Genomic DNA, 26,937 nt, shown 5'->3' with positions numbered 1-26,937 from the left:
TGGGTGGTCTGAATTAAACCAAAATGCAACTTGGTAATGTCTGTAACCAATAACGTAAAAGAAGGTAAGGCTAAAATTTTAGAGTCAAGGGAAGATTATTGTTGCATGTCAAAGTATTGAAAATATAATGTGAAAATGCTAGTTGATGAGAAAAGTCATATAAATGTTAATTTATTAAAAAAATGATATTCAAGGGCCAAAATTCCCTCAGGTAGATTTTGGGTTTGACAAAGCAGATTTTGGGTTCGACTAACATATTTGGGTTTTTGTAAATAAATTTGGGTTCGACTAACCAGATTGGGGTCTTAGAACAGAAGTGAGAAACGAATGTATTGCGGGGAAGAATCTGTTTTACGCAGGTGAAAGAAGTGATTTGTGAGATGGAGAGATGCAAAAGCGAATTTAAAGACCACAAAACTCTATATCCGTTAAACCCCCAAAAAAATGATGGAAAACAATGCCCCAAACACTGTCTAGGGGGTGAGAGTAGAATGGTTGTTTCAAACCCTAGGAATCCAACCCTCTTAAGCCCAAATCTCTATTTGTACATGCACAAAGCGCTTTCAACACTTAGCATTGAAACTTAGTGCATTAAAAAAGGCGAACCGATTGCTTACATGTTCTCTAACGTGAAAATTTTGTTAGTCGAACCCAAACTCTGCTTTGTTGAACCCAAAATCTGTTAGTTGAACCTGACATCTGCTTTGTCAAACCCAAAATCTGTTAGTCAAAGCCAAAAGTAACTAAGGGTATATTGGTCCATAAATTTCATCTTTTTTAAAATAAATTATCATTTATAGGAGTTTTCTCTACAATCAGCATTTTCACATTATATTTTCAACACTTTCTCATGCAACAGTAATTGACCCAAAAGTCAATACCCCTTGACTTACCTCCCCTCCCCACCAGATTTTATAATTGACCCTAAAGTCAATAGCCCTCAACTTACCCTTCCCCCCTGCTGGATTTTATACAGTGGATGAGCATGTAGATCAGTACTAGCTGTACTGTCCTTGATATTTGATCCAACATCAGCACACCTTTTAAGTTGCTGCTGCTGGATCATCAAGGTGGTGCTGGATCAAATATTTCCTTTTCATCTCTTGTTTTCAACCCAAATTCTAACCCCATACATAGCCCTAACTCCTTGATTTACAATCTCCAATTCCCGTGAAAATAATGCCAAGTTCCCAGTTCTGTTATAGGTTTATGTAAATTCCCTGTACTACTTTAGGTTTATCTTTGAAATTCAAGTCAGCATTTCTGGTTGGTTGTAGTAATTCCCAACAAGCCATGACCAGCCAATCAAAGTAGAAAAGGCTACCAATATCAAAATATAGGAGTGCAGAACTGCAGATATCTGCTCCCAAATGATATATCAATATGCGATATGATATATCATTATGTAAGTAGCAATGTGAATATACTTCCTTTGTAAAACCTGTTTTGAGATCTTTTTTCAATCTTTTTGCTGAAAAACTACATATTTTCATATTATGGTTCTTGATTATTATTTTTTTTTGTAAAAATTTTGCTGCTGGATTTTTATATTTCAAAGTTCAAACACTGATTGTAACAAACAAACTGACCATTTTATATATATAACATATATGGGTTATGTTACATGCACATCATAGAATCAAACTGAAGCTGAAATCCAACAGTTTATGACTTTATTCAACACAACCATATTTATAGCTTGGGGCTGAGGCTAAAACCACATTATCTAAATCAAACTCATGCTGAATTCCCAGAGTTTACTCGCCAATTCCATATCTGTAGCTTGGGTTTGTGGCTTCGCTATGTTAGAATCCCTAAAATACTTTCCGCTAACCCCCTTGACTTGCGGATTCAATGCCACGTAGCACTGCGTTGCCGCTCCCTACAAAAAAAGTTCAAAGTTAGGCAAATGATACATGCATGAACAGAGGAATAAATAAGCAACGAATACATCACTATGATTCTATAGTTATGATTAGGGAACTGATATTCGCACCCACTTGTTTTGATATTCCCTCATTCTAATATTAAAAGATCTCCCATTGGCAGTTACAGTTCCCAACAAGCTGTTGGAAACCAACAAGAGAAGTTTAAAATGAAGTCGAGGGTGCCAATTTCAGTTCCCAATTGATTCCAATAATTTTGGGTTATGTAAGTGTCCATTTGAGGACATTGTTAACTTACCAACTTCTCCAAAAGCTTAAGCTGGTGGAGAAAGGTGTTATTTATCTTTTATACCTTAACACTCCCCCGCACGTGTGGACCACTTGGCAAACACGTGGCACATGTGGTCCCATCGCATGTGGATTTTTGCTATCCAGGAGGTTTGAACTCGAGACCTTTGGCTCTGATACCATGTTAACTTACCAACTTCTCCAAAAGCTTAAGCTGGTGGAGAAAGGCGTTATTTATCTTTTATACTTTAACAGACATCATGAATGAAATATCGATAGCAAGTTTCAAAGGGTGTAAGTTCTTTCATGCCCTTGCTTTGCAAAGGGCCTAGTCAGGTTCAAACTTACCTGTGGAACAGTTTTAAAAAATTTGTTGAAAACGGTGAGAAGACCTGCATCGAAAAAACATAAGCATATAGTCAGTCTACAAACCCTTGGAAGAGGCATTCAAATACACGAAATTGAGAGAGAGAGAGAGAGAGAGAGAGAGAGAGAGAGAGAGAGAGAGAGAGAGAGAGCATGCACACATACATGTGAGATGAATCATGAATGTAACATATATGCCTGTCTAATATCAATTTTGTTTAGTGGTAGATTCAACATTGTTTTTGAGAGAAGAAGATAGGAGCTACGAAACGAGAAGCAAAGCACCAGAGGTGTAATCACAAAAATCCTTAAAAATGGGTTTCAGTTTCTCCCTTATAAAAATTGTCAGTTTTTTCAAGAACCCAGTGTCAAAAAGTAAACCAAAATCAAAATTCAAAACGAGAAGCAAAGAGCCGTGTAGTAACAAAAATCCTTGAAAATGGGTTTCAGTTTTTCCCCTATTGGTGAGTTTCTAAGCAATGAAATGCTCCTTCAAGTTTAACCATCCAAGCACTTAATACAGTAATTTACCATATACGATGCCGTGATGCCGCAGAAGATTCGTGGTGATACTTCCCGGATGAAGTGAATTGGCAGTTATGTCCACATCTTCCTCCTGTACAAACAAAGAGTACAAGAAATTAGTAGCATGCTAAATGCAAGCATATAAACAGAAAAATCAAGTTGTTATTATGATACATTATGGAATGAAACGAAGGTCAGGGACATATATAGGTCCTATATTGTGGAGATTAGAGTAACTGATGCCATATTAGGATAACTGGTGAATTGAGAGGTAAAACACACAGTATCCTTTTTCATAAATATACGCTGTTCCAATATCAATTTGTACTGGAAACAACAAAACTTAAGCTATATCATGTGACACATTACTAGATGCATAATCGGTTACTAATTAACGGAGAAAGTCCATAATTAGAGTTAACTACACACTACATGATATATGATAGTGAATTATATTTCAGGTGAGATATTACTCAAAGCCCTGCGTTTTAGAATAACAACTTTATAACATCGACCGTGCATAGATCATTATATACTGAGCATGTCTCATTTGTAAGACAATTGTCAGCATGTGATTTTGTTCTGATATTCATTTATTTTCCATAAGTTCAATTGGCATTTATTTCCTGCATTTTAATTGTTCTAATTTTCAATGCTTCGAGTCCATGCATCCTGTATGTTACACATTCTCGTATCGATGTTTCGCATCAGTGTTTAACAGGCAAACATATTCATGAACCAGGATATAAAAATTGGAAAGTAGACATCTTGGAAATAGTTAAATAATCAATATAGAAATCTTTTGAGGGATATAAACAAAACTGATAGAGGGAATGGTGAAAAGTGGCAATTTGGACCAGTAATTTCCATTTAAGGGAGATTTAGATGAGCCTTGAGCATTTTCCTCAGTCCTCTTTCTCCTTGATACTCTATTTCCCATCTACATCCCACCTTTAAAAAAAACATTTCTCTTTATTTCCTACCTTCGTAAAGCCCTAAACCCTATCCCAACATCCTAAAACTTCCATAATCCCCGTTTCACACTTTCGCAAACCTGTAACTCTCTCAATATTTTAGCATCCTTCATCAAATGCCCTCATGTTCCATTTTCCTCAAATTCGCCTCAACTTCCTTCCATATCCTCTCATCTTGTTGCCATTAAGCTTAGCAATGATAACTACCTTCTCTGGAACCTTACAGATTTTACTCGAGCAACAGATCGTACAGAAACATAAAAGACACAGGAAAATACAAAGAGTGATACATATGAACAGAAACAAGATGATCATCTTGCGGGGAAGGTAACTTATTCCGATTAATAAAACCATACCACAGATCAAATATAGATAACTGATGGTCATTCCCTGGTATTCAGTATTGATTACTTGCTCCTTCCAAAACCATATTACAAATATAAATTAGATTTATTTCGGAGGACAAGTAAAAAGGTTTGGATTTTGTTGGGTTCCCAAGACAGAGTTAGACATAAGTTTCAAGCACAAGCACAAGCCAAGCCAAAGTTTCAATTAACACTTCATAATTGTACCTCAGCAGAAGGTTTCCAATTCCATTGAGTATGATACACCAAATATTTTACTCCTTAAGTGTTTCCTAATTGTTTGAAAGTCCTACATTAATCAAATACCTTCAGACGCTTGGCAAGTTCATTAGCATGCAATATATTTGCAAGCTTTGATCGACCATATGCAACAAGACCGCTGTACCTGCATGTTGGGGAAGTCGGAAGACAAATTAGAAACAATTCCGAGTTTAGCTTATTGCAAAGCATTTCCAATTAAAAATTAAAAGCCACAGTAGAGCAGGGATACATTTAATGTGCAAAGATCATTAATCCTAAATATGGAATTTACAAAGCTGAAATTAATGAGACCGTAAATGGTTTTTCCATAAAATTACTTTGACTTATCGTTGAGTTTCTCAAGATCAAAAGGAATTCCTGAACGATTTGCAAAACCGTGCCCATCGGATGAAACATTGACAATCCTTCCTTCTATTTTACTGTTATGTACTGTAGTTTTCATGGTATCCAACAGAAGATGTGTCAGAAGAAAATGACCTGCATCACGGTGATAAAATTTCGTCAAGAATATGAAGGAAAAAAGGGAAATTATAAGATCAATAAACATTTTCAAGGCATGAAATAGAAACATTGTAAATTCAACACATATTTATAAAGGGGAATGATATTCCCACACCCTTGATTCAATGATAGAAGTATACCCTTTATTATCATTTCCCACATCCTTGATTCAATAATGGCAGTATACCCTTTACTTTACACTTTTCTAATTTTCTTTTAAAGGTTGCTATAGTATACAAAATGCTCTCAACAACCAATTTCTAAAGTGTAAAGCAAAGAATAAAGTGCCATCATTGAATCAAGGGATGTGGGAATGTCATTTGCCTTTATGAAAGGTGTGGAGAAATTAAAATTAAAATAAAGGACTCGTCCTGGATCGCAGTTTTTTAGGGCCATTAGGTCATGTGACAGGTAAGAATACTATCTCCTTGTTACTTGGTAGAGAGAGAGAGAGAGAGACTAAAAAATAGTTGACGTAATGATCCTATCTCCTTGTTACTTGGTAGAGAAAGAGTAAAAAACAGTTGATGTTTCATTTGTTAATACGAATGAAGAAAGGAACCTTCATGTTAACCCTATGTATTAATCTGTTGCACAACAAGATCCAAATCTATCTTCCAATCTCGTTTCAATTAGTAATCCTACTTAAAATTAAAATTGCCCTGTTGCATTAACAAATGAAAAAGAGAACCTTCATGTTAATCCTATGTCTTGATCCTATGCAAGTTCCAAATCTATCTTCCAATCTCCTTTCAATCAGTAATCTTAAAATTAAAATTTCCACATAGCATTTTTTTACCAAATTGTGTTTTTTAGGGCTACGTAATCAACTAATCATGAAGACAATTGATGGTGGTTGTAATATCAGATGGATGCCCTTGATGCTACAAAGATATATACTGCTGTGTTTTACACCAACAGAGATGTTGATAAGGTATACATCATGTTATGATACACATATCTAGGAGAGTGCCAAATCAAAAAGCTATTTTTCATATTACATGATAAATGACTTGCTAAAGATTACTGAAAATACTTTGAATCCTTGTCGGAGTTCCGATAACATTGTAGTTTAACAACGAAGCAACTACTCACAATATTGAATGCCCACTTGGTCTTTTTTTCTTGTTCTTTTTTGAATAGTTTGAATGCCCATTTGTTATGGTGAACATGGCCGTGAAGGTGACAACTATTCCATGTGTGAATTCAGAAGATCAAATCAGTTGTTATTGAAAATACTTTGAATCCTTGTTGGAGTTCCCTTAGTTTCATCTTACTTGAAAATCATTCAGTGGAAAGTATTATTTATGACAGAAAGTCTGTAAAACAGATTAGCTGGTAACCTGATGCACATAGTAGACAAGCTTTTGGGCTAGTTCACCACATCAAACCACCTAAATGAGATAATAAAGTCACTTATGAATATTTTCTAAACTAAATAATGTTCCGTTAGAAACACATATAAGGGAATTCTAGTTAGGATTCCTCACTGTTTTGTTGATAGCAAGGAGGAACTATCTCAAAATCCAAAGCAATTATAAGCTGCTAGGTAGGAAAACAAACACAGGGGAAGCAGTAAAATTGACCATTAAAAATAGTTGCCTATTTGTTGTTGATTAAAATAAAAAAAAGAAGTTGATGCTCATTCAGGCCATTAAAAAGCAACCACTTCAATGGACATGTTTCTTTAACTAAGGTGTACACAAACAATTTAATAGTGGCTAGAGTGTGGTAAATACCGATATGGTTTGTTGCGAACTGCATCTCTATACCATCTTCAGAAAGCTTGTAGGGAGTCGCCATAATTCCAGCATTGTTGCTTCAAACAAAGAAGGCAGAGAAATCAGCTTCCCATTAAATAGGATACTGAAACTAAGCAAGTTTACGATGTCATTTTTGGTCAAAGACAAGAAAGTCACGAAACTAAGCGAGTTTATGATGTCATTTTTGGTCAAAGACAGGAAAGCCACATCACGGAAAATATGTGCATGAATGCGCGCAGGGCCATAGTTGTCAACCCGTGATTCCCATAGTTGTCAACCTGTGACTCGACTCATGACTCGATTTCTTAATTTTATGAGTCGTGACTCGTAAGAGTTTTTGGCAAGAACAGAATTTTGGATGGAAAAAAATATATATATCAAAAGATGAAGCATGTAAAAAATATGACCCAATAGCACATACATAAAGCACTAAGCCAAAAATATAAATAACAATATGCTTGTAACTTGCATGCACAAAAAAAATTAAGTTCTAGGTCCCAACTCCCAAGTTTTCAACCATCAAAACAAGAAAGCCCAGGCCTAGCAACTCGACTCGATTCGTAAGAGTCTTTTTTTCGAGTCGACACCCAGTGACTCGTTCGAGTCACCAAACGACTCGGACGAGTCTTCAACAGAGGTGATTCACCCATGCGACTCGCCTCGAAAGCCCAATGACTCAACTTGACTCGGGAGTTGACTTGTTCGAGTCTTAAGAGTTTGACAACTATGCACAGGGAACACAGTAAAAGAACTTTGGTCATTGCTACTCATTTTATTTGATTTCTTACATGAGGATGTTGAGTGGAAGATCTTTGGACTTGTATTCCGATGCGAATTTCCTAACTGATGCCTTTGAGCTGAGATCTAACTGCATGACATCAAGTTTGGCAGTGGATATTTCTTTGACGATTGTTTCTTTGACATTATTCCCAGCGGTAACATTCCTCACGGCCATGATTACATGAACTCCACGCAATGCAAGAACACGTGCTGTCTCAGTGCCAATGCCATTAGATGCTCCTGCAATTACAATCAATATGCGTTTTGTATCAAAAAAGAATTATAATGGAAATGGATTAAGAGATATGCCTGCAAAGTTATCAGATAACCCAGAACAAAAGTTACCAAAATATAGAGAACGCAGAGTTCAAATAATCCAAGCAAAAAGATATCGAATTGTCTAGAACACTAATACTATTGTTCAAATTACAGATTGGACCTGCTTAGATAAGAAATAACAAAGTTCTCCTTTAGGCCCTGTTTGGATTGCAGGGATTTTCTAGAAAAGTTTAAAAGAAAAATTTTCTACTTTTTATTTAGACAGGAAAAAAGATAAACTTGAACCAACACTTTTCATTTTTGTATAGAGGGGCCTTCAATTTATGATGATATTCCTCTAAATTAACCATAATCATATCCATTTTACTCTAAATAATGGAAAGAAAAAATTGCCCAAGAAAATTTTCCCCTCAAAAATGGTTTGCTTGCAATCGAAACGGGGCCTTATTGTTCTCCATCTTCTTATACAGAAAGAAAGGGTTAAAAAGAGAAACCAGATATTTTGGCAGTTGAAATTGCATGAGGCACAGACATCTATTGCACCTTCACCGAAACAAAAATCCCAAGTTTATATACTTTATAGGAAGAAATATCATGAAAATATTGCAAACATACAAATAAATGAAAATAAAAGAGAAACCACATATTGTGGCGCGCAGTTGAATTGCAAGAGGCACACACATCTGTTGTCCCATGTTTATATAGTTTTAAAAGAAGAAATATCATGAAAATATTGCAAACACACCAAGAAATATACATAAAAAATAGTTTTGAAAATATTGATAAAATATTATCTTTTATATAGTTGTCATCAACTCAAATCCACCAAAAAAGAAAAACATAGACAGAATTCCTCCAAAAAGGTCGTAAAACGGAATTCCAAACCAAACCCAACCATTATAACTAAAAAATCAGCAAACTTTTCTAGACTTATCAGATCCATAACTCATATAATCAGAGTTTACATCAACTTAAACACCAAAGCAAACCAATAAAAATCCTACACAAATCTAAACAGAATTCCACACCTCTTTCAAATGAAACAAACCTCACTAAGAGAGATATTCTCTGTGATGAGTGAGTTCAAGTTTGTTTTCTTAAGACTGTAAATTAAGAATTTTTGGACAGATTTTAAAGTCCAACTTTAGATATGCTTGACTTTGTCATTTTAAATTTAAAACAAGATATGTGATGATATTAATGTCCTCTTTCAAATGAAATAAAACTCATCCATATTCACCCAAACAAAATTTATGTCTATGTAAGTATGCAACACCCTAGCAAAAGGACCATCAAATAGAAATTCAAGAGCAAACCCACCAGTAACAATGGCAGTGAGGCCAGTTCCATCAATCCCTTCTGTTACTTGCTCTGCAGTTGAGTTAGCTGAAAATCCAGAAGGTCCTTTTTTGCTACAGAAAGGCATCCTTTCTTCTCCAAATTCCAAAACCCAGATAAGAATTTACCAGAATTTCAATAAGAGCTCAATTCCTCACAACCCAAAGATGCTGAATTAAGAGTGGTTGGATCTTCACCCCTGTTTTATACACAAGAATAATACTTTTTAGTCATTTTTTTAAGGCAATAAAAGAAGAAACAGAAGAATAGAATCTAGTAGATATGAAAAATAAAACGGGTTCTTACAAAAGAAGTATTCTACTTTGCTTTATTTGCTGAAACAGTTTTTTTGAGGGAATTTTGCAAATCAGGTTTTGACGTTTTGTCATCGATTTACGACCAAAATACGCATAGTAGATTTTTGTGTTTGACTGAAAAAAGGACCAAAATGTACGGGAAAAGACAGAAAAGACTCAAAATGACCAAAATAACCTGATAGTGGTTGCCTGATAAGTTTTCAATAAGACCAAAGGTAGTTGACATTTTGACAGATTTTGTCTTATTCGTTCAATTCATCTAGGAACAATTACCCACGGGGGACAAACATTTGGCAAAATTATCAACAGGACCCAAGCTTTTCAAAAATTATCAACGAAGGACAAAAGGGGTCTTGTCAGTAAAAGCTGGATGAAAATGGCCTTTGGCATTTACAACACGTTTTGACCTTATTTTTTCCTTCTTCCCTCTTCTTTTACTTTTCCATTATCACCTTTTATTTTTTACCCTACTAGTCATCTTCCTCCTTGTTCAGCCACCATTGTTGATGGCAAATCTTGAAAACTTGAATGTTGAGTTCTTACCATCTACTCTTTGTATTTAAGTTTTTTTTTCTTTTTTTTAGGTTTTTGCACTATTTTTCATTCCTCTATTTCTGATTTATCTTGTTTAGGGTTTAAGCGATTTGTATTTTAGGATGAGTTCTGGAGAGAATGCATGGATGGCTTCACTCACTTTTTTGGAAGACAAGTGGTTGTATAAGAAAAAGTTGATGTAATACATGAATGGATGGCTACACATTTTTTGATTTGCTTAATTTTTTTTTTTGTAATACACAAATCGTGATGTAATACATGAAGCACATTTAATGAAAACAACATCCATTTCTTTTGTTATTTCTATCATGAGCAGAATTGTAATGCCATTAGAAGAGTTGCTATAGGCAAGGAGTTTTGTAGCAGAAGGGGTTTATCAACTCTCTGAAAGGGGGTTAGTAACTCTCAAAAGTAGGGTTACTAATTTTCAAATGGGCTTATCAAGTGCTTGAAAATTGGCCGAGGGTACTGGAGTTTTGGAAGGGGTTTTTTAAGTCTCTAGGATTGGGGTTATCTAGTATAAAAAATGGGGTTACTGATTTCCGAATAGGGTGATCAAGTCCCTGAAAATTGGCCAAGGGTACTAGAGTTTTGGAAGGGGGTTTTCAAGTCTCTGGGATTGGGGTTATCTAGTATCAAAAATGGGGTTACCAATTTCTGAATGGGCTTATCAAGTCCTTGAAAATTGGCCGAGGGTACTGGAGTTTTGGAAGGGGGTTTTCAAGTCTCTAGGATTGGGGTTATCAAGTATCAAAATGGGGTTACCAATTTTCGAATGGGCTTATCAAGTCCTTGAAAATTGGCGGAGGGTACTAGAGTTTTGGAAGGGGTTTTCAAGTATTTGGGATTGGGGTTATCTAGTATCAAAATGGGGTTACCAATTTACGAATGGGCTTATCAAGTCCCTTAAAATTGCCAAAGGGTAGTAGAGTTTTGGAAGGGGGTTTTCAAGTCTCTGGGGTTGGGGTTATCCAGTATCAAAATGGGGTTACCAAATTCCGAATGGGCTTATCAAGTCCCTTATGAACACATTTCTACTTCCTTTTTTTTTTTCACTCGTTCAATATCACGTTTTTTTCTTTCTACCCTACGATTCATCTTCCTCATCCTCCATTGAAAGGGAGAAGGAGAAATGCAAAACGCTAAAACAAATGAAAAACAAAACCTAGATATTGAGAGATAGATGGGAATGAACTCACATTTCAAATTTTCGAGTTTTCTCGCCTCCAATGGTGGCTAAATGATGAAGAAGATGACTGGTAAGGTAAAAAAACAAAGTTGAAAATGAAAAAGTAAAAAAAAAAAAAGAGGAAAGAAGAGAGAAGAGGGAAAAGTGGAAAAGCAAAAAGTGTTGCTTAAGAAAAGGGCATTTTCATCCAGCTTTTAATGACAAGACCTCTTTTGTCCCTCGTTAATAATTTCTGAAAAGCATGGGTCCTGTTGATAATTCCACCTAAATTTTGTCCCCCATTGGCTGTCACATGCAAAAGTCAGCCGGCACGGTTACGGGTAAGACCCATGCGGGTACGGGTACGGGTCCGGTGGGTATGGGTAAAAAATACCCGTGATTTCCACGGGTAGGCTTTCATCAACTAGGACCCAACCCGGCTGGGCCGGGTAGCGGGTAAACCAACAATAAATTCACGCCCTTCTATTTCAATATTCATCCCCCTAATTTTCAAACTGGACTGTTCACCGAAGGGCTAGGATCATCCAACATAAATGATTTTTGGGGCACAACCTATTTACCTTGTGACCCATCAAATGGACGGTTTAGATCATCATATGGTGTGGGCTGAATAGTCTATTTTGAAAAATAGGGGGTGAATATTGTTAAAAGGAATAGGAACTGTCCATTTATACTCTATTATTTGGTTAGCCCGGGTAAACCATCGGGCACCCAGGCCCGGCCCGCTGGACACGGGTACGGGTGCAAATTCCACGGGTTGCGAGATTGGTACCCGTACCCGTGGATTTGGTTACGGGCCGGGTGTACCTGCAGGTACGGGTACTGTTTTGCCGAGTCGACATGGGTGTAAAAAAAAAAATGTGTCCCATAAAAAAATGACGTGTAAAATTGTGGGCCACACCATAGACATTGACTCGAGTGGAGATTGCGAGAGCTACGCATAAAAATGAGGCAAACGGTGAGTCCCACTCATGCATAGGTTTGAATTGAGTTGGGTGGGACCCACCTTATCAGAACATATAACTGTAGCATCATGGGTATTTTGGTCTTTTACGAGGTCCGCCTTGAGCCCAAACAAGGACTGGATTTTCCAACCTGGAGGGCGGGCTTGAGTTTGTTAGAATATTTTGATCTCACCGTTGGATTATCTGTGTGGTAGTTTAAGGAAGTTTGTTGATAGGGCAAGTAGATATATTAGAGAATAAAATTAGATCGGAAGATTTGATTTGAATAGGTTAGATAGAGTAGTTGGGTTAGATTAGGCAAGTGAATTAGATTAGAGTTATCTCTAATCTAATTCACTTGCCCGTCAAATTTTCAAGAGCTATCCTACTATTATTGTCTAGCCCATTGAGGCTATGATTTGTTATGATCCATTGGCTTTTAAGCCCTCTTTACGACACACCAATGAAGCGGCAATCAACATGAGTCATCATCATCGGCAACATCAGTCATCATCATCAAGGGATCTTCGTCATCGAATTTTGACAATGTGCATTGAATTTGGTGGATTTTGATTACATTTGTAATTTTGGGAATTCTATTGTTTTGGGTTATCTATTGTAATCAAACGTATATTGATTTCCAATCCATATCCGTTAGAGGGGGCATGTTAGAATATGTTGATCTCACTGTTGGATTATCTGTGTCGTAGATTAAGCAAGTTTGTTGATAGGGCAAGTAGATATATTAGAGAATAAAATCAGATCGGAAGATTTGATTTGAATGGGTTAGATAGAGTGGTTGGGTTAGATTAGGCAAGTGAATTAGATTAGAGTTATCTCTTTCCATTGTTATCTAAATTTCATTCTATGTTTATCTTTATGTACTCTATATAAGCAATTGCTATGATCAATAGAAATTCATCCAAGAATTAGTGAAATATCAGAATTTATCAGGGTTCACTTTTGTAGGCTCAAGCAAGGGCCGGGTCAGGCTCAAGGATGATACCTCAGCCCAGCCCAACCTAACCCATTTACAGTATATGTCATATTTTGATATTTACACCAACCCATCTTCTCTTTTAGTACTTGAAAAATTTATTACATTTTCCAAAATGCTCTTACAAGCCAATTAAAGAAGAAAAGACAGTTCGGTTTGTGCCGTTATAAAAACTCGGTTATGCTGATAACATTTCCTTTGAGTGAATAGATATATATTCACTCGTGTTAATCAAGGCCGGCTCGGCCCGGCTCAATTAGGGCCAATCAAGGCGGGCTTGGGTTGAGGTTTCTTAGGCCCTTACTCACTTATGATCAAAGCAAGCCGGGGCTAAGATAATGGGATTCAGGGTTGGGCTAGGGTTTTGAAAAGCCCGGCCCAACCCTATTTTCACAGATAAAGACTCAGTAAAAAAAAAAAAAAATCTACTATGGATATTTTAGTCACAAATTAATGACATGACCTAATTTGCAAAATTCATTCGAACGGGATAACTCTTAGACTATAGTTGGAAATTGTCAAACTAGAAGACCCAATTGCAAATAAAACAAAGTAGAGGACTCCTTTTGCATATTGTCATCTCCCAATGAGAAAATTGCAATTACAGTCAAACAATTGGGGCGCCGCTGTTTGCTCCAAATTGACAAAACAGTCATCGTCATCATCTAAATTATTGACTCAATTGCAATGGAGTTGAAAAAATTTCAGACCGTTGATCTAGTGGGCCCACATACAGAATCGTTGTGGCCAACTAGATGAACAGTCCCGATTAAAAAATCCGGCTACAGTGGACCAATGAGCTCTAGAGAAGGATGAGAAGGATAATTGGCGATTGATGTTAGCATTTCCTAGACATCTTTTTGGCTTTTTTTTATATCTTGGATATGTCAGCGTGACTCACGCATTATAATGAGGATGGTGGAAAGTCCACCTTGTGGGCCCCACACCAATACAATTTGTAGCCAAACTTGATCTGGATCGTACACGTGGCTAATGTAATTGTAAGTACAGTACAATCGGTCGGCCATAAATGGGTCAATTTGATAAATTTGAGACGTGATAATGAGTCTCTATCATTTTGTGCCAAAAAAACACTATTTTAAATATAAACATAAAATTCTAAAAATTTAAAATGATATTGCCAGCCCTGAAAATGACTTTATTTTAAAGAAAAGACAACAAAAAAGTGGTGGAAATGAAGTTGGTTTTTAGAAAAACAAACTAAATAGGGTGAATGCTGAAAATGGGGTGGGAATATCATTTCTGTTGACCATGATGCATTATTTTTAAATAAAATGGATAAATAAAGGTTAATGATATCAGCACAACCATGTTTTGATAGTTGCACTAAACCATCTTGTCTTTTATTATTGAAAGAGCTGTCAAGGGTTATTAGTTTATTACAGTCCCCAAAAAGCTTTGACAAGTCTCAATTAAAGAAGAGAAGACAAGCTAAGTTTGTGAAATTATTAAAACATGGTTGTGCTGATATCATTTTCCTAAATAAATAAAACATAATTAAAATGATAATACTATTATTATTAAGGGAATTTTCCTAGCAAAAAAAAATAGAAAATTAAAACTTTAAATGCCTAATAAAACATGAGAAATTATATGGCGCCTAATAAGATATGAGAAATTATATGGTGCTAGGCCTTACAATAATAAGGGCCTTATAAGGTAGAGGTACGCCTAGGGGTGGCAATGGTTTGGTTTCGGTTCGGTTTGACCCTCAAACCGAACCGAACCAAAATTTGAATCGGTTTGGTTTTACCAAACCGAAACCGAACCAAAATCGAATTTTCGATTCGGTTCTGCCAATTTTACCACCCCTTACTCATAATTATTGGAGATATTCGGTTTCGGTTCGGTTTGATCCCCAAACCAAACCAAACCGAAATTTGAATCGGTTTGGTTTAACCAAACCAAAACTGAATTTTTGGTTCGGTGTCGGCTCGGTTCCGGTTCGGTTCGGCCAATTTTACCACCCCTACGTACGCCTTGATATTTGATCCAAGAGCAGCTTCTCAATAAGTGAGCTGTTGTTGGATCAAATATCAAGGGTGGTGCCTCTACCTTGTTGTTGTAAGGCTTTACGTCTTATAAAAACTCATAAAATATTTTGATTCATTTTTTTTATGCTTGGTTTAAGTCTAAGCAAGGATGGTGAAGGATTCTAGGAATGGAATCGTATGTTCATAATTGAAAATTGTTTTGTGATCTTTTCGCTTGATTATTTCATTGTCACCCAAGTATAGGTAAATAACATAATGTTGATAATGATAAAAATACCCTTATTTAAGGCTTAAATGCCACATCATTAAATGTCCTAATGAACTGTTGAGAATTTATATGATGGGTGGCCGTGAAAACACGTGAAGTTTTGGAAAACAGGTATGGCCCACTTTTTTTTGATGATCCAAACCGTTCATCTGTTTGGGCACAACATAGATAGGTTGTGCCCAAAAAATCATTTCCATAGGATGATCTTAACCCTCCGATCTGTAGAAGATTCCATAAATGGTTTTTGGAAATCTCCATATTCAGATCAGTTCAGATTGGAGGGTTAGGATCATCCAATGGAAATGATTTTTGGGGCACAACCTATCTACGTTGTGCCCAAACAGATGAACGGTTTGGATCATAAAAAAAAGTGGGCCATACCTGTTTTCCAAGACTTCACGTGTTTTCACGGCCACCCATCATATAAATTCTCTGAACTGTTAACCCCTATTTAGATTCCAGGAAGTTTCTAGAGAAGTTTGGAAAGGAAAATTATCTTTAAATTTCCTACTTTTGTACACACGTAAAAAGATTACTTGAATCAACCTTATTTAATTTTTACGGAGCAGAAACTTCAATTTATGATAATATCCATCTAATTTTGCCACTCATATTATTTCTCATTACATCATAGAAAGAAAAAAAAATTTCCATCAGAAATATTTTTCTTGCAATCGAAGAGGGACTTAGGGTATCCTTGGATGCCACCAAACTTGGTTCTTATTTGCAAATAAGATTATTTTAATTTCATCTTATTCGCACATGGGTCATCGATTTCTAAAATTATTATAATCATTATTTGCAAATAATCATATTTAACTTCAAACCCATTTGCATATAAGATTGTAAGAGAGAGAGAGAGAGAGAGAGAGAGAGAGAGAGAGAGATTGATTTACGATTTTAGGTTTTTATTAGGAGTGAGGGGGTCACGCGATCCACCCGATCACCGCAAACATTATATAATCCATTTTAAGTAGGCATCAATGGTGTCAAGGGATCCAATTTGAATCGAACCCACCTATGTCTTGGTCACAATCCATTCATCCTCATCGGTCTGTTCCTTTTTATAGTGCTTTTGATTCTACTATAAGAGTATGGGTCGGGATTCATTTCCCGTGCGATTGAGATGATCAAACAATACGAAGACCAAGAACAAAAATAACACCTCAAGGGGGAAGGAAATCAAAGACTTCCAAATCCAACCTACAACAACCTTTCCTCCCTAATTCGCAGAACTTCTTACATGTTGATATAAGATAGAGGAACCCACCACCCAGTTGGATATTTCATCAATCCAACGAGCAAATCACCAAGGGAGAGATGAACTACCCTCTAACCATTTTATCACATTTCATCAATCCAACAACCTTCTTTCCCGTCTACTTTTATATCATCAGACCTGAGGGGAGACCTAGGAAAACCAACTGACACTTTTCACCTCATTCCGAGGGGATTCCCGATCTCAGTGGCAACCAAACTGACCCTTGGGGAAATCCAATGTTCTTTTCCATATTTTTTCCACAAAATTTTGGACTCCTATCTTAGCATAATGTTAAAGTATAAAAGATTAGCTAACGCCTTCTCCAACAACTTAAGCTTTTGGAGAAGTTGATAAGTCAGCATTTGGAGAAGTTGATAAGTTAGCATGATACATGGTATCAGAGCAAATGCCTGGTTTCAAAACTCCTTGATAGCAAAATCTACATGCAATGGCCAAACCCAAAAGTGGGGCCACATGTGCCATGTGTAGGCCAACGCAAAGAAAGAGGGGTCACACGTGAAGGGTTGTTAAAGTATAAAAGATTAAATAATGCCTTCTCCAACAGATTAAGCTTTTGGAGAAGTTGGTAAGTAAACACGTAATAAATAGAAAACTAAAACATTAGAACCTCCCTGATACTTGGAAACACTGGTTGCAAAAAAGGATCTCAATTCATTTTTATATAGGATACAAAGATTATTCATGTCCCCAATAGCCCATCTAGAAAATAGGTTTTGCTACAATACAAGCACAACACTGGATAAAACTCAAGCTACAATCCGAATAGAAGGAAAAACAGGAAAAAAATAATAATCATAGTCACAAGTCAACATGAAATCCCCCTCGTTCTTTGCACATTCCATATATGTAACTTGGGTTGTGGTTGAAACAAATTACTCAATCAGAGTCAGGCTGAAATCCCACAGTTTCGATGCCAATTCCATATCTGTAGCTTGTTTTTGAGGCTTGGCTACGTTATTGTTACTAAAATAGGTGCCAGTAACCCCCTGGACTTGGGGGTTCAATGCAAGGTAGCACTGTGTTGACGCCCCCTGTGGAACACTTTTAAATACTTTGCCGAGAAAAGTGATAATACCTATATCAAAACAAACGAAGAAAATTGTCAAGATAAGAAGAAGAAAATGACCATTGCATTCCAAAGTGACTAAATAAAACCAACTCTAACAGCTTAAGCTTTTGGAGTAATTGGTTGTTTCATAGTAAACTATATATATATATATATATGAGGAAACTGTTGGTGAGCTTAAGCGCACCAAACTTATGGTGCACTTAAGCTCCCCAATCACATGGGGGCCCACTTTGTTAGGATGATCCAAAGCATTCATTTGAAAGTCCCTTACATGTCATCCACAAATGGAGGGGTTAGGATGATCCTGTGGAGCTGATTTTTGGTACACCCCCTATCTATCATAAGGCCTTGCGAATGAATGGTTTGGATCACCACAGAACAAGTGGGACCCATGTGATTGGGGAGCTTAAGCGCACCATAAGTTTGGTGCGCTTAAGCTCACCAACAGTTTCCTCATATATATATATATATATATATATATATATATATATATATAGAGAGAGAGAGAGAGAGAGAGAGAGAGAGATATATATATATATATATATATATATATATATATAGAGAGAGAGAGAGAGAGAGATGTGTTTGTACCGGTCTGCATGCATAAATTGTATGTAAATATGGGATATTTCATAATTTTCATGCTTTTAATGGGAAAAGGTTACTCCATGAAGTTTTCATTGAATTTTCAAATTATGATTAAAAATTCGGTCGCCTCTTACAAAACCCTTTTCCCATCAGACCCACTCATCAATTTTGCTTCAATGGTAAGCCAAAATCAGATTCTAGAAGTTTGTGATTACTTGATTTTCCTCAAAATCTTGTCGAATCAACGGTCAACTGGCTTGTTAAAATTATTTACCACTAGCCAATTTCAAATTCTCAGATGATGTACTAGCAGTGCATCAAAGATGCAGTTGTCGATTTTCCCGAGAGGCCACAATTACTGCGAAAAAACATATTAATGACGAGGAACGCATTTTTGCTTTGCTATGCTACTAATACTTGTATTTGCTCTGCTATAACTTTTTTAAGCAAAGAAACTGAAGATCTTATGGTAACCATTACAGATTTTGGCTAGTTTCTGAGTTGATGCATCAAATCTCTAAATCAAAGTACCGATTCAAGTTAACTAGGCGGGTTTTGAACAGTCAGCTATTCTTTCTAAGTTTTTACAGTAAGTACCCAACAAAGAAACAACTTAAGAAAGTGATTTACCGTGTACAATGGTGCGGTGCGCAAGAAGAGTGGTTTGGATACTTCCAGGATGAAGTGAATTAGCAGTTATATCAACCCCTTCTTCCTGTAAAAAGAGAGTGTAAGCAACAGTTTTCATGCCCAATCCAAGCATTTCAAAAAAAAAAATGTGGCCATTATTACACATTATGAGATGAAACCCACAGTTCATCAAAGAACGCGGTTTGTTTCTTTTTTTGAATGGTGAAAAAATTTATTAAAAAGAGAACGAGGGGAAAGAAAAAGAATAATGCTATATGTATAGAAAAGAATGACCACCCCAAAGTCTAAATTGTATGAAAACCTATACAACATAAAGAATCCACTAGCATAGAAGTAACATACCATTTAAATACAGAAAAAAAGTTTCTAATTTTAATAATCATTGTAACAAATCCACCCAGAAATGGTTTCTACTTTCGTTTAATATGATTCATCTACTATTTTACTTCTTAAGCATAACCTCATTTAATGTAACTCATTAATAATAAAGTACCTTTAGACGCCTGGCAAGTTCATTGGCATGCAATATGTTAGCAAGCTTTGATCGGCCATATGCAGTGAGACCATTGTACCTGCAAGTAGAACAAGTTGGAAGAAGAAAAAAAAGAGTCATGAGTTTTGCTTTTTGCAGAACGTTTCCAAGCGAAAACAGAAAAAAGAACTACTAAAGAGAGGAGCTATGTTTCTATTGCTGAGATCATTAATGACAAAAATATAATCTACAAAGCTGAGAGTAATGAATTGCGAGTGGTTTTCCAGTAACATTACCCTGGCTTATCATTGAGCTTCTCTAAATCAAAAGGAATTCCCGAACGACTTGCAAACCCGTGACCATCAGATGAAACATTGATAATCTTCCCTTCTATTTTACTATTCTTGGCTGTTTCTTTCATGGTATCTAGAAGAAGATGGGTCAAAAGAAAATGACCTGCACAAAAAAAAAAAAAAAAAAAAAAATCGTTAAACCAGACAATCAAAAGAACTCTCAATGGACAAGTTCTTTTGACTAAAATATACATATATACATATTAATGAAGGACACAATGTAAGTATGTAACACCTACCTATGTGGTTAGTTGCAAACTGCATCTCTATGCCATCCTCTGAAAGCTTGTAGGGAGTAGCCATAATTCCTGCATTGTTACTTTAAATAAAAAAGACAAAGAAATCAATATCATGTTTAGTGATAAAAAGAAATTAAGCAAACTTTAGAGGTCACTTAGCAGAGGTTTGATAACAGTAACTCCAATTTTTTTTATTTTCTTACATGAGGATGTTCAGTGGAAGACCCCTGGACTTGAATTCCGATGCGAATTTTCTTACTGATGCCTTTGAGCTGAGATCTAACTCCATGACATCAACTTTGGCGCTGGGGATTTCGGCGATGATTTTTTCTCTGACTTCCCCACCAGATTTAACATTCCTAACGGCCATAATTACATGAACCCCACGCAATGCAAGAACACGTGCTGTCTCAGTGCCAATGCCATTGGAGGCTCCTGCAATTACAATTAATATAGATTAAGATTTATGACAGAAAGGTTACAAGGATACTGAAGACATCGATGGCATGGTAGAATGAAGTAACCCAAAACATAAATTACCAGAATATAGAAAATGTGGGGTTAGGATAATTCAAACGCAAAACACACTTAGCAGAGCACTGAACAATTTGCCATGTAACTAAATCAACAAAAAAATTTGCACAAGAAAGGAAAAGAAATCATAACAATATTCTTACATCAGTGGAAGATTATAAAGGCCCAATTGCTGCTCTTCATTATATAAAAAATAGTGTAATTTCCATGGTTTCATAAATCTTCGTTATAAAATAAACCCAACAAGAGCAAACAAGAGACCACATCCCAATCTAAATGCCATAGAGTTTTAGGTCAAATTAGCAGAGGTGGTATTGTTTTAGAAGTGCATGTAACAGTGGAATTTCACATTATAAAAAAGAACCACAAAACAAAAGGAGATAAAGATTGAGCATGATTATATGACTAAGAAATAAGGGTGTAAGCGAGCCGAGCCGAGCCGAGCCGAGCCGAGCCGAGCTTGGCCAGGCTTGGCTCGGCTCGTTAAGCTCAAAGGCTCGGCTCGGGCTCGAACCAGGCTCGGCTAGGCTAGGCTCGCGAGCCGATCGGAGCTTGGGTTATATTATGGAATATACGTATCAAATGGACGGTTTGGATTATCACGGTTTGGATTATCACAGTGGATTATCACGGTTTGGATTATCAAGGGTGCGAGATTCGCAATGCCAAGGTGGGTAGCAAATGTCGGTAGCAAAAGCCAAATAATAAAAAAAAAGTCATCATTACGAAAAAGTAAAATATCTGAATGTATATAGTTTTAAATGAAATATTACCAAATACGGGTAGGAAATTATGACAATTACTAAAAAAATAAACCAAATGGTAAGTTATGACGATTACTGAAAAAAGTCATGATTATGCCTCAGTTGCTACCGTATTATATTTATATATTATATTTATATATGACTGTTTTTCTTAACGGGCCTTAACGAGCCGAGCCGAGCCTGGCCTAATTCGGGCTCGGCTCGTTAAGCTTAACGAGCCTAGCAAGCCGGCTCGGCTCGTTAAGGATTCGAGCCGAGCTCGAGCGAGCTTTCGAGCCCGAGTCAAAATTGACACCCTTACTAAGAAATCACAATGTTTTGTTTTCATGGTCCCATTATAAAAAAAAGAATAAGAAAACAAAACAAAAAGTGGAAAAGATTGAGCACGATTATATGACTAAGACCCTGTTTGTTTTGGATTTTGACAATCGATTGGGAGTCTAAAACTGGTTATTGGAATCAAATTTAAGAAGAGTGAATGGATGTGGAAGGGCTTATAAGGATTTGGGCACTCTCCCCTTAACGGCTAGCTTTTGAGAGTGAGTTCTACTTGACTCCCCAGTATCAGAGAGTCAGGGTGTGGTAACTCTGGACTTGGCACCCTGCCCTTAACGGCTAGCTTTTAAGGGTGAGTTCTACCCGGTTCCCCGACATCAGATCCATAACCCGTTTTATCTTTTATTATCATTAGTCTACATCAATCCAAATCCAAAACTAAGCAAATGAAAATCCTACAAAATATGCTATAAAATCAAAATTCCTCCATAATTCTGCACCAGGCCCAACTACAATAAGTAGAGAAGGAGCATAATTTTCTACATCTATCTATCAGATTCATAACCCGTTTCAACCAATAAGTCTACATCAACCCAAATCCAAAAAAAAAAAAACAAATAAAAATTTGATAGAAAATCAAAATTCCAAACTGAACCCAAAACCATCTCTAAATACCCAAATACTTACAGAATAACAACCCAAATAAAAATCCTACAAAAAGTGCTAGAAAATCAAAATACCAAACTTAACCCAGATCTAACTACCCAAGTAATTACAGAAAAACATCCCAAATCCAAAACAAAACAAATAAAAATCCAACAAAAGATGCTAGAAAAACAACCCAAGTTATTACAGAAAAACAACCCAAATCCAAATAAATAAATAAACATCCAACAAAAAATGATAGAAAATCAAATTCCCAAAACTGAACCCATCTCTAAATACCCAAATCCAAACAAAACAAATAAAAGTCCCATAAAAATACAAGAAAATCAGATTTCCAAAACAAATAAAATAAAAAATCCTACAAAAAATGCTAGAAAATCAAAATTCCAAACTGAACCCATAACTAACTGCCTATGTAATTACAGAAAAAACCCAAATAAAAAACAAAAAATAAAATAAAAATCCTACAAAAAATGAAAAAAATTCAAATTTCCAAACTGAACCCATCTCTTACTATCCAAGTAATTACCCAAAAACCCATTTATTCATCAACCCAAATAACAGAAATCACGTATGAACAACCAAAAATCCTACAAAAAAAAAAAACCAACAAACACAAATTATAAACCAAACCCACCTGTAACAATGGCAGTAAGGCCACTTCCATCAATCCCTACAGTAACTTCCTCTGCTGTTGAATTAGCAGAAAACCCAGATGGCCCTTTGCATGCAAAGAAAGGCATTTTGTTTCTTTCTCAAAATTCTAAAAGACTCAGAAACTAACTTACCAAAATGGTATTTTTTCTCTCTCTCAAAGATTCAAACAGTCTATGACTTTGTGAACAACCCTTAAATTCTCCTCTTTATATACACATAGTTAGCTCCCTCTCTACCACGTTTTCACACGTACGCGTTTTTTTCCCGTTATCTTCAAGTCAATTATGTCGTGCCCTTTGGTTTTTTTGTTATTTTTTAGTCAAAAAGTTTCCTTCTCTTCGGACTTTTCCTTATTGTTATCAAGTGATATTAGCACTACCATGTTTTGATAATTGCACAGAGTTACCTTGTCTTTTATTCTTTCAATTCCTTCTAGCAGTTTCTTGAGAACTGTAATAACTTTTGATAGCTGGTTAAATGAGATAAGACAAGGTGAGTTCGTGCGAATATTAAAACATGGTAGTGCCAATATCAGTAGCCTTTGTTAAAGGCAAAATGTTTTCATTATTTTGTCATAAAGCAATGAGGCTGGCATGCATGGCCCACCTCCTGAATTTTGATCCTGTCTGTTGATAGGTAGCTTAATCTTAAACGGTTGATAAAAAGCTGAGGGTAGTGAGCTGGACTAGTGGTGGCCCACTAAATCAACGGATGTGATCATTTCTAAGTGTTCTCTTGTTATACTTGGAATTGAAGAAAGAAATCAAGTTAGCCAAAAATAGGAAACTCAATTTTCCAAGAATTTTTCTTTCACGGAAATTGTTTTCCCATTGATCCAGAAGTCTTCTAGATGACCGTGGTCACGTGATAAAATGGAAATCCACTCCCTCTTTAATTTGAGAATTCCTCTTGAGGAATGCTAGTAACACTCTCCATTCTTTCCTTTCTTGTCCTTCTCCAGGCCCCACTAAGGATTTTGGGCATTGATTGTGAGTACTGAGTACACTGCGTTTAATCTTGATCCTAATCGCAACTTATTTAAATTGATCAGAACCATCGATCTGCTTGGTTGCAGGTATTTATTTCGTAGAGCACTGGTGTAAGTAGTAAACAGAGAGGAGAGAAGCCTTGAATTTACCTAGAACTTACCTCGTAAAATAGCCGTAAGTTGTCAACCGCCTAGAGTAATGATAGGTTTCATTGATAGGAGAGAGAAAGAGGTTTACGCTTGAATTTTATTAGAAGGAGGCATGAATTTTATTGGAAGGAGACATGAATGACACATCACCAGACATCCCCAATAGTCTCCAGGGATGTCATTGGTCTAATGTCGAGGTTGTTAATGATGTGACACCCAAAACCCAATCAAGGTTTTAAATTTCGACCGAAATCTGAATTTTCGGGTTTCGATCAACCCAGAAATCGAAATTGGGTAAACTCGAAACTTTACAAAATTTCACCCGGTGGAAATTTCATTCTCTAATTTAAGGAAAATCTCCGAAAAATCTGGATGTTATTTTTTATTTAATTTTTCCCGAAATTTCAGCTGAAATTTTGAAATTTATACTAGATAAAATATTATTTTATTTGATTTCCTCCCAAATTTCAGTTTTAGCGAGGAACGAAACGCGCATTCTGAAACCGAAATTTAAAACCTTGAACCCAAGTAAAACCCCTTCCAAAAGCCGTGCATCCAAAGAAATCTAAGAGTGAGAAAAGAAGGAATGCTAGCACCAGTCGCGGAGAATAGTTGGTATTGTGTTTACACTGGCTAATGCTTGGTGGGACCCATCTCCTTATCTCTCCAATGTCAGCGCAAGTCATGTAAAGAACGTGACACATTTATTAAATAATTAAATACAGAATAATACACCGAAGCTTGGGTGTAAAGCTAAAGAATCAGATATTTAATTTCTAGGTGTGTGGGGTCCACATAAAAAAGCTTCTAGAATGTCAATATAAAATTAGATCAAATCACGAGACAGCTGGAACATTTATTTTGCGTAGTCAAAAGTGGCGGCTAATCTGACGGTCGAGATCTATTGACTATATTAATTTAGTATTTTAGTTTGAAGTGATCCACCTCCAAAAGCTTCTAGAAGGCATCATGCCTCCTCCACCTTGTGGGTCCCATTTTTATTCAGCATTTCGGCCTGGCCGTTCTATAGGACCCACAAATCTGCTGCTCCTGTCTGATGATCAGGACCATTGATCTAATAGCCCTGACAATCTGACGATCCTAAGCACCCCAACGTGTGTCATGATCAAGACCACTGATCTAAGAGGCTGCCACTAGACCAAACTGGTTGTTGCCAAATGGACGATCCTGATTGTTTTTACGGAAAGCCATTTCGTGACTGATCTGTCTTGCAAAAGTCAACTGTGAAATCGATTTCCGCGAAATTGCCTAGCAAATACCTTATTAAAAGCTAAACCGTTGATTCTTTTTAGTTCTTAATCTCAGCCGTGGGATGTCCGTTCAAAATGGAAGCCAAACCACATGGGTCTCATCATGATGTTCTACAAGATCAACGGTCTCGATTGCACCTATTTGTCCCACCAACCCCAAGTCTGCCACATATGTATCATAGTATAGAGAATGTCTAAGAAGACCTTGTTTGTTTTAGATTTAGGCCCAGTTAAGGTTTTGACAACCGATTGTGAACGCCAAGCCGCTTATTGGACTCAAAATTATGTTTAAATTTGAGTCCAACAATTGGTTTAGCACTAACAATCGGTTGTCATAATCTTAGGTCCTTACACTGTGATAACCGATTGAGAGCCCCAAACATGAGTTCAATAAGTTGGTCTGGCACTCACAATCGGTTGTCATAATCTTAAGGCCCGATTCATTTTAGATGATGACAACCCATTGTGGGTCCAGACCGATTATTGTAGTTAGAATTAAACATAATTGAGTCTGTGGCCCACAATCAGTTGTCGCAACCTGAAACAAACAGGGCCAAAGAAACAAAATATCATGATGATGGGACCCACGTGGTATGGATCTCTTCTTGAATGAGAGCATCCTATGCAATAAGATAAGACCCATAAATTTTTTTTCTCGATAGCTGTTTTTCCTTAACATGATTAGAAAGAAATGATACGATTCTGGTTGGAAAGTAAGCCAAATGAAGTTTAGGAAGACAGTAAAAATGTAAAATTGACTTTCTTTTTGGGCATGATGTTTTCTAAGAATGAAAATGGTTAGGAATATAAGTGAAGTCAAGTGACATCCAAGTGAAGTAAAGTGACATCCAAGTGAAGAGGAGGTGGAGTGAAGTGTGGAGGTGGAATGTACTATGTGTTTTTGCTTTGGTGGGTAAGCTAGGATTGAACCTCCCCTATGGTTCAGGAACAAAGCCTTGTACCAATGAACAAAGCCTTTTACCAATAAAAGGGTTATTGGTTTTGAGACTTGAACCCATGACCTTTAAACATTTTGAACGCGAGGCTCTCCGCAAAACTGTGATCGACAAAATTAGAATATGGTGAGAGCAAGAGGAGGACATAAAAAAGGGGCGGCCAGTGCACGAGGCTCCTGGCATTGCGGGGTCTGGAAAGGGTTAGATGTACGCAGCCTTACCCTTACTTTGTAGAGAGGCTGTTCCTGTGACTCAAATCCGTGACCACCAGGTCACAATGGAGCAACCTTACTTCTGCACCAAGGCTCAACCTTACAGAGCTAGAGGAGGATAGAATAAGAGAAAAAAAATCAGCAACTGTGGTAGAGAGAATTGGAACGTTGGGAAGAATCCTAACCCCCTAAAGCAGG

At 36.6% G+C, this 26,937-nt stretch overlaps 2 protein-coding genes across 2 annotated transcripts; both read right to left on the bottom strand.

Annotated features, from left to right (window-relative positions):
- Positions 1–1,570: 1,570 nt before the first annotated feature.
- LOC143882294 (short-chain dehydrogenase TIC 32, chloroplastic-like) lies at positions 1,571–9,748 on the bottom strand. The gene is made up of 9 exons (XM_077385815.1): positions 9,633–9,748; positions 9,309–9,525; positions 7,718–7,949; positions 6,906–6,985; positions 4,983–5,142; positions 4,711–4,789; positions 3,072–3,156; positions 2,523–2,566; positions 1,571–1,882 (listed from the first exon to the last, which is right to left on the bottom strand). Exons 2-9 carry the CDS (start codon positions 9,412–9,414, stop codon positions 1,727–1,729), a joined length of 942 nt encoding a protein of 313 aa, XP_077241930.1. The 5' UTR covers positions 9,415–9,525; positions 9,633–9,748; the 3' UTR covers positions 1,571–1,726.
- Positions 9,749–17,524: 7,776 nt separating this feature from the next.
- Positions 17,525–23,367, bottom strand: LOC143882293 (short-chain dehydrogenase TIC 32, chloroplastic-like). Its single transcript, XM_077385814.1, has 7 exons — positions 23,143–23,367; positions 20,469–20,700; positions 20,266–20,345; positions 19,970–20,129; positions 19,695–19,773; positions 19,181–19,265; positions 17,525–17,968 (listed from the first exon to the last, which is right to left on the bottom strand). Exons 1-7 carry the CDS (start codon positions 23,246–23,248, stop codon positions 17,766–17,768), a joined length of 945 nt encoding a protein of 314 aa, XP_077241929.1. The 5' UTR covers positions 23,249–23,367; the 3' UTR covers positions 17,525–17,765.
- Positions 23,368–26,937: the final 3,570 nt, after the last annotated feature.

The sequence above is a fragment of the Tasmannia lanceolata genome, unplaced genomic scaffold, assembly GCF_043159265.1.
Source record: "Tasmannia lanceolata isolate RefF3 unplaced genomic scaffold, GAP_Taslan_0.1 ptg000007l, whole genome shotgun sequence".
Lineage (NCBI taxonomy): Eukaryota > Viridiplantae > Streptophyta > Magnoliopsida > Canellales > Winteraceae > Tasmannia > Tasmannia lanceolata.
Note: the sequence above shows the minus strand (reverse complement) of the source record. Positions and strands in the feature narration are given on the sequence as shown.

What these genes read in the sequence shown, in the direction of transcription:
- LOC143882294 (XM_077385815.1), bottom strand. Translation starts at nt 9,414, where the DNA reads ATGCCTTTCTGTAGCAAAAAAGGACCTTCTGGATTTTCAGCTAACTCA. An exon ending in AAACTCAACGATAAGTCAAA is followed by an intron (nt 4,790 to 4,982) that starts GTAATTTTATGG and finishes CCCAACATGCAG; the next exon opens with GTACAGCGGTCTTGTTGCAT. An exon ending in GCATCACGGCATCGTATATG is followed by an intron (nt 2,567 to 3,071) that starts GTAAATTACTGT and finishes TTTTCGATGCAG; the next exon opens with GTCTTCTCACCGTTTTCAAC.
- LOC143882293 (XM_077385814.1), bottom strand. Translation starts at nt 23,248, where the DNA reads ATGCCTTTCTTTGCATGCAAAGGGCCATCTGGGTTTTCTGCTAATTCA. An exon ending in CCTTACTGCCATTGTTACAG is followed by an intron (nt 20,701 to 23,142) that starts GTGGGTTTGGTT and finishes TTGTAATTGCAG; the next exon opens with GAGCCTCCAATGGCATTGGC. An exon ending in CTTCCACTGAACATCCTCAT is followed by an intron (nt 20,346 to 20,468) that starts GTAAGAAAATAA and finishes TTTTATTTAAAG; the next exon opens with TAACAATGCAGGAATTATGG.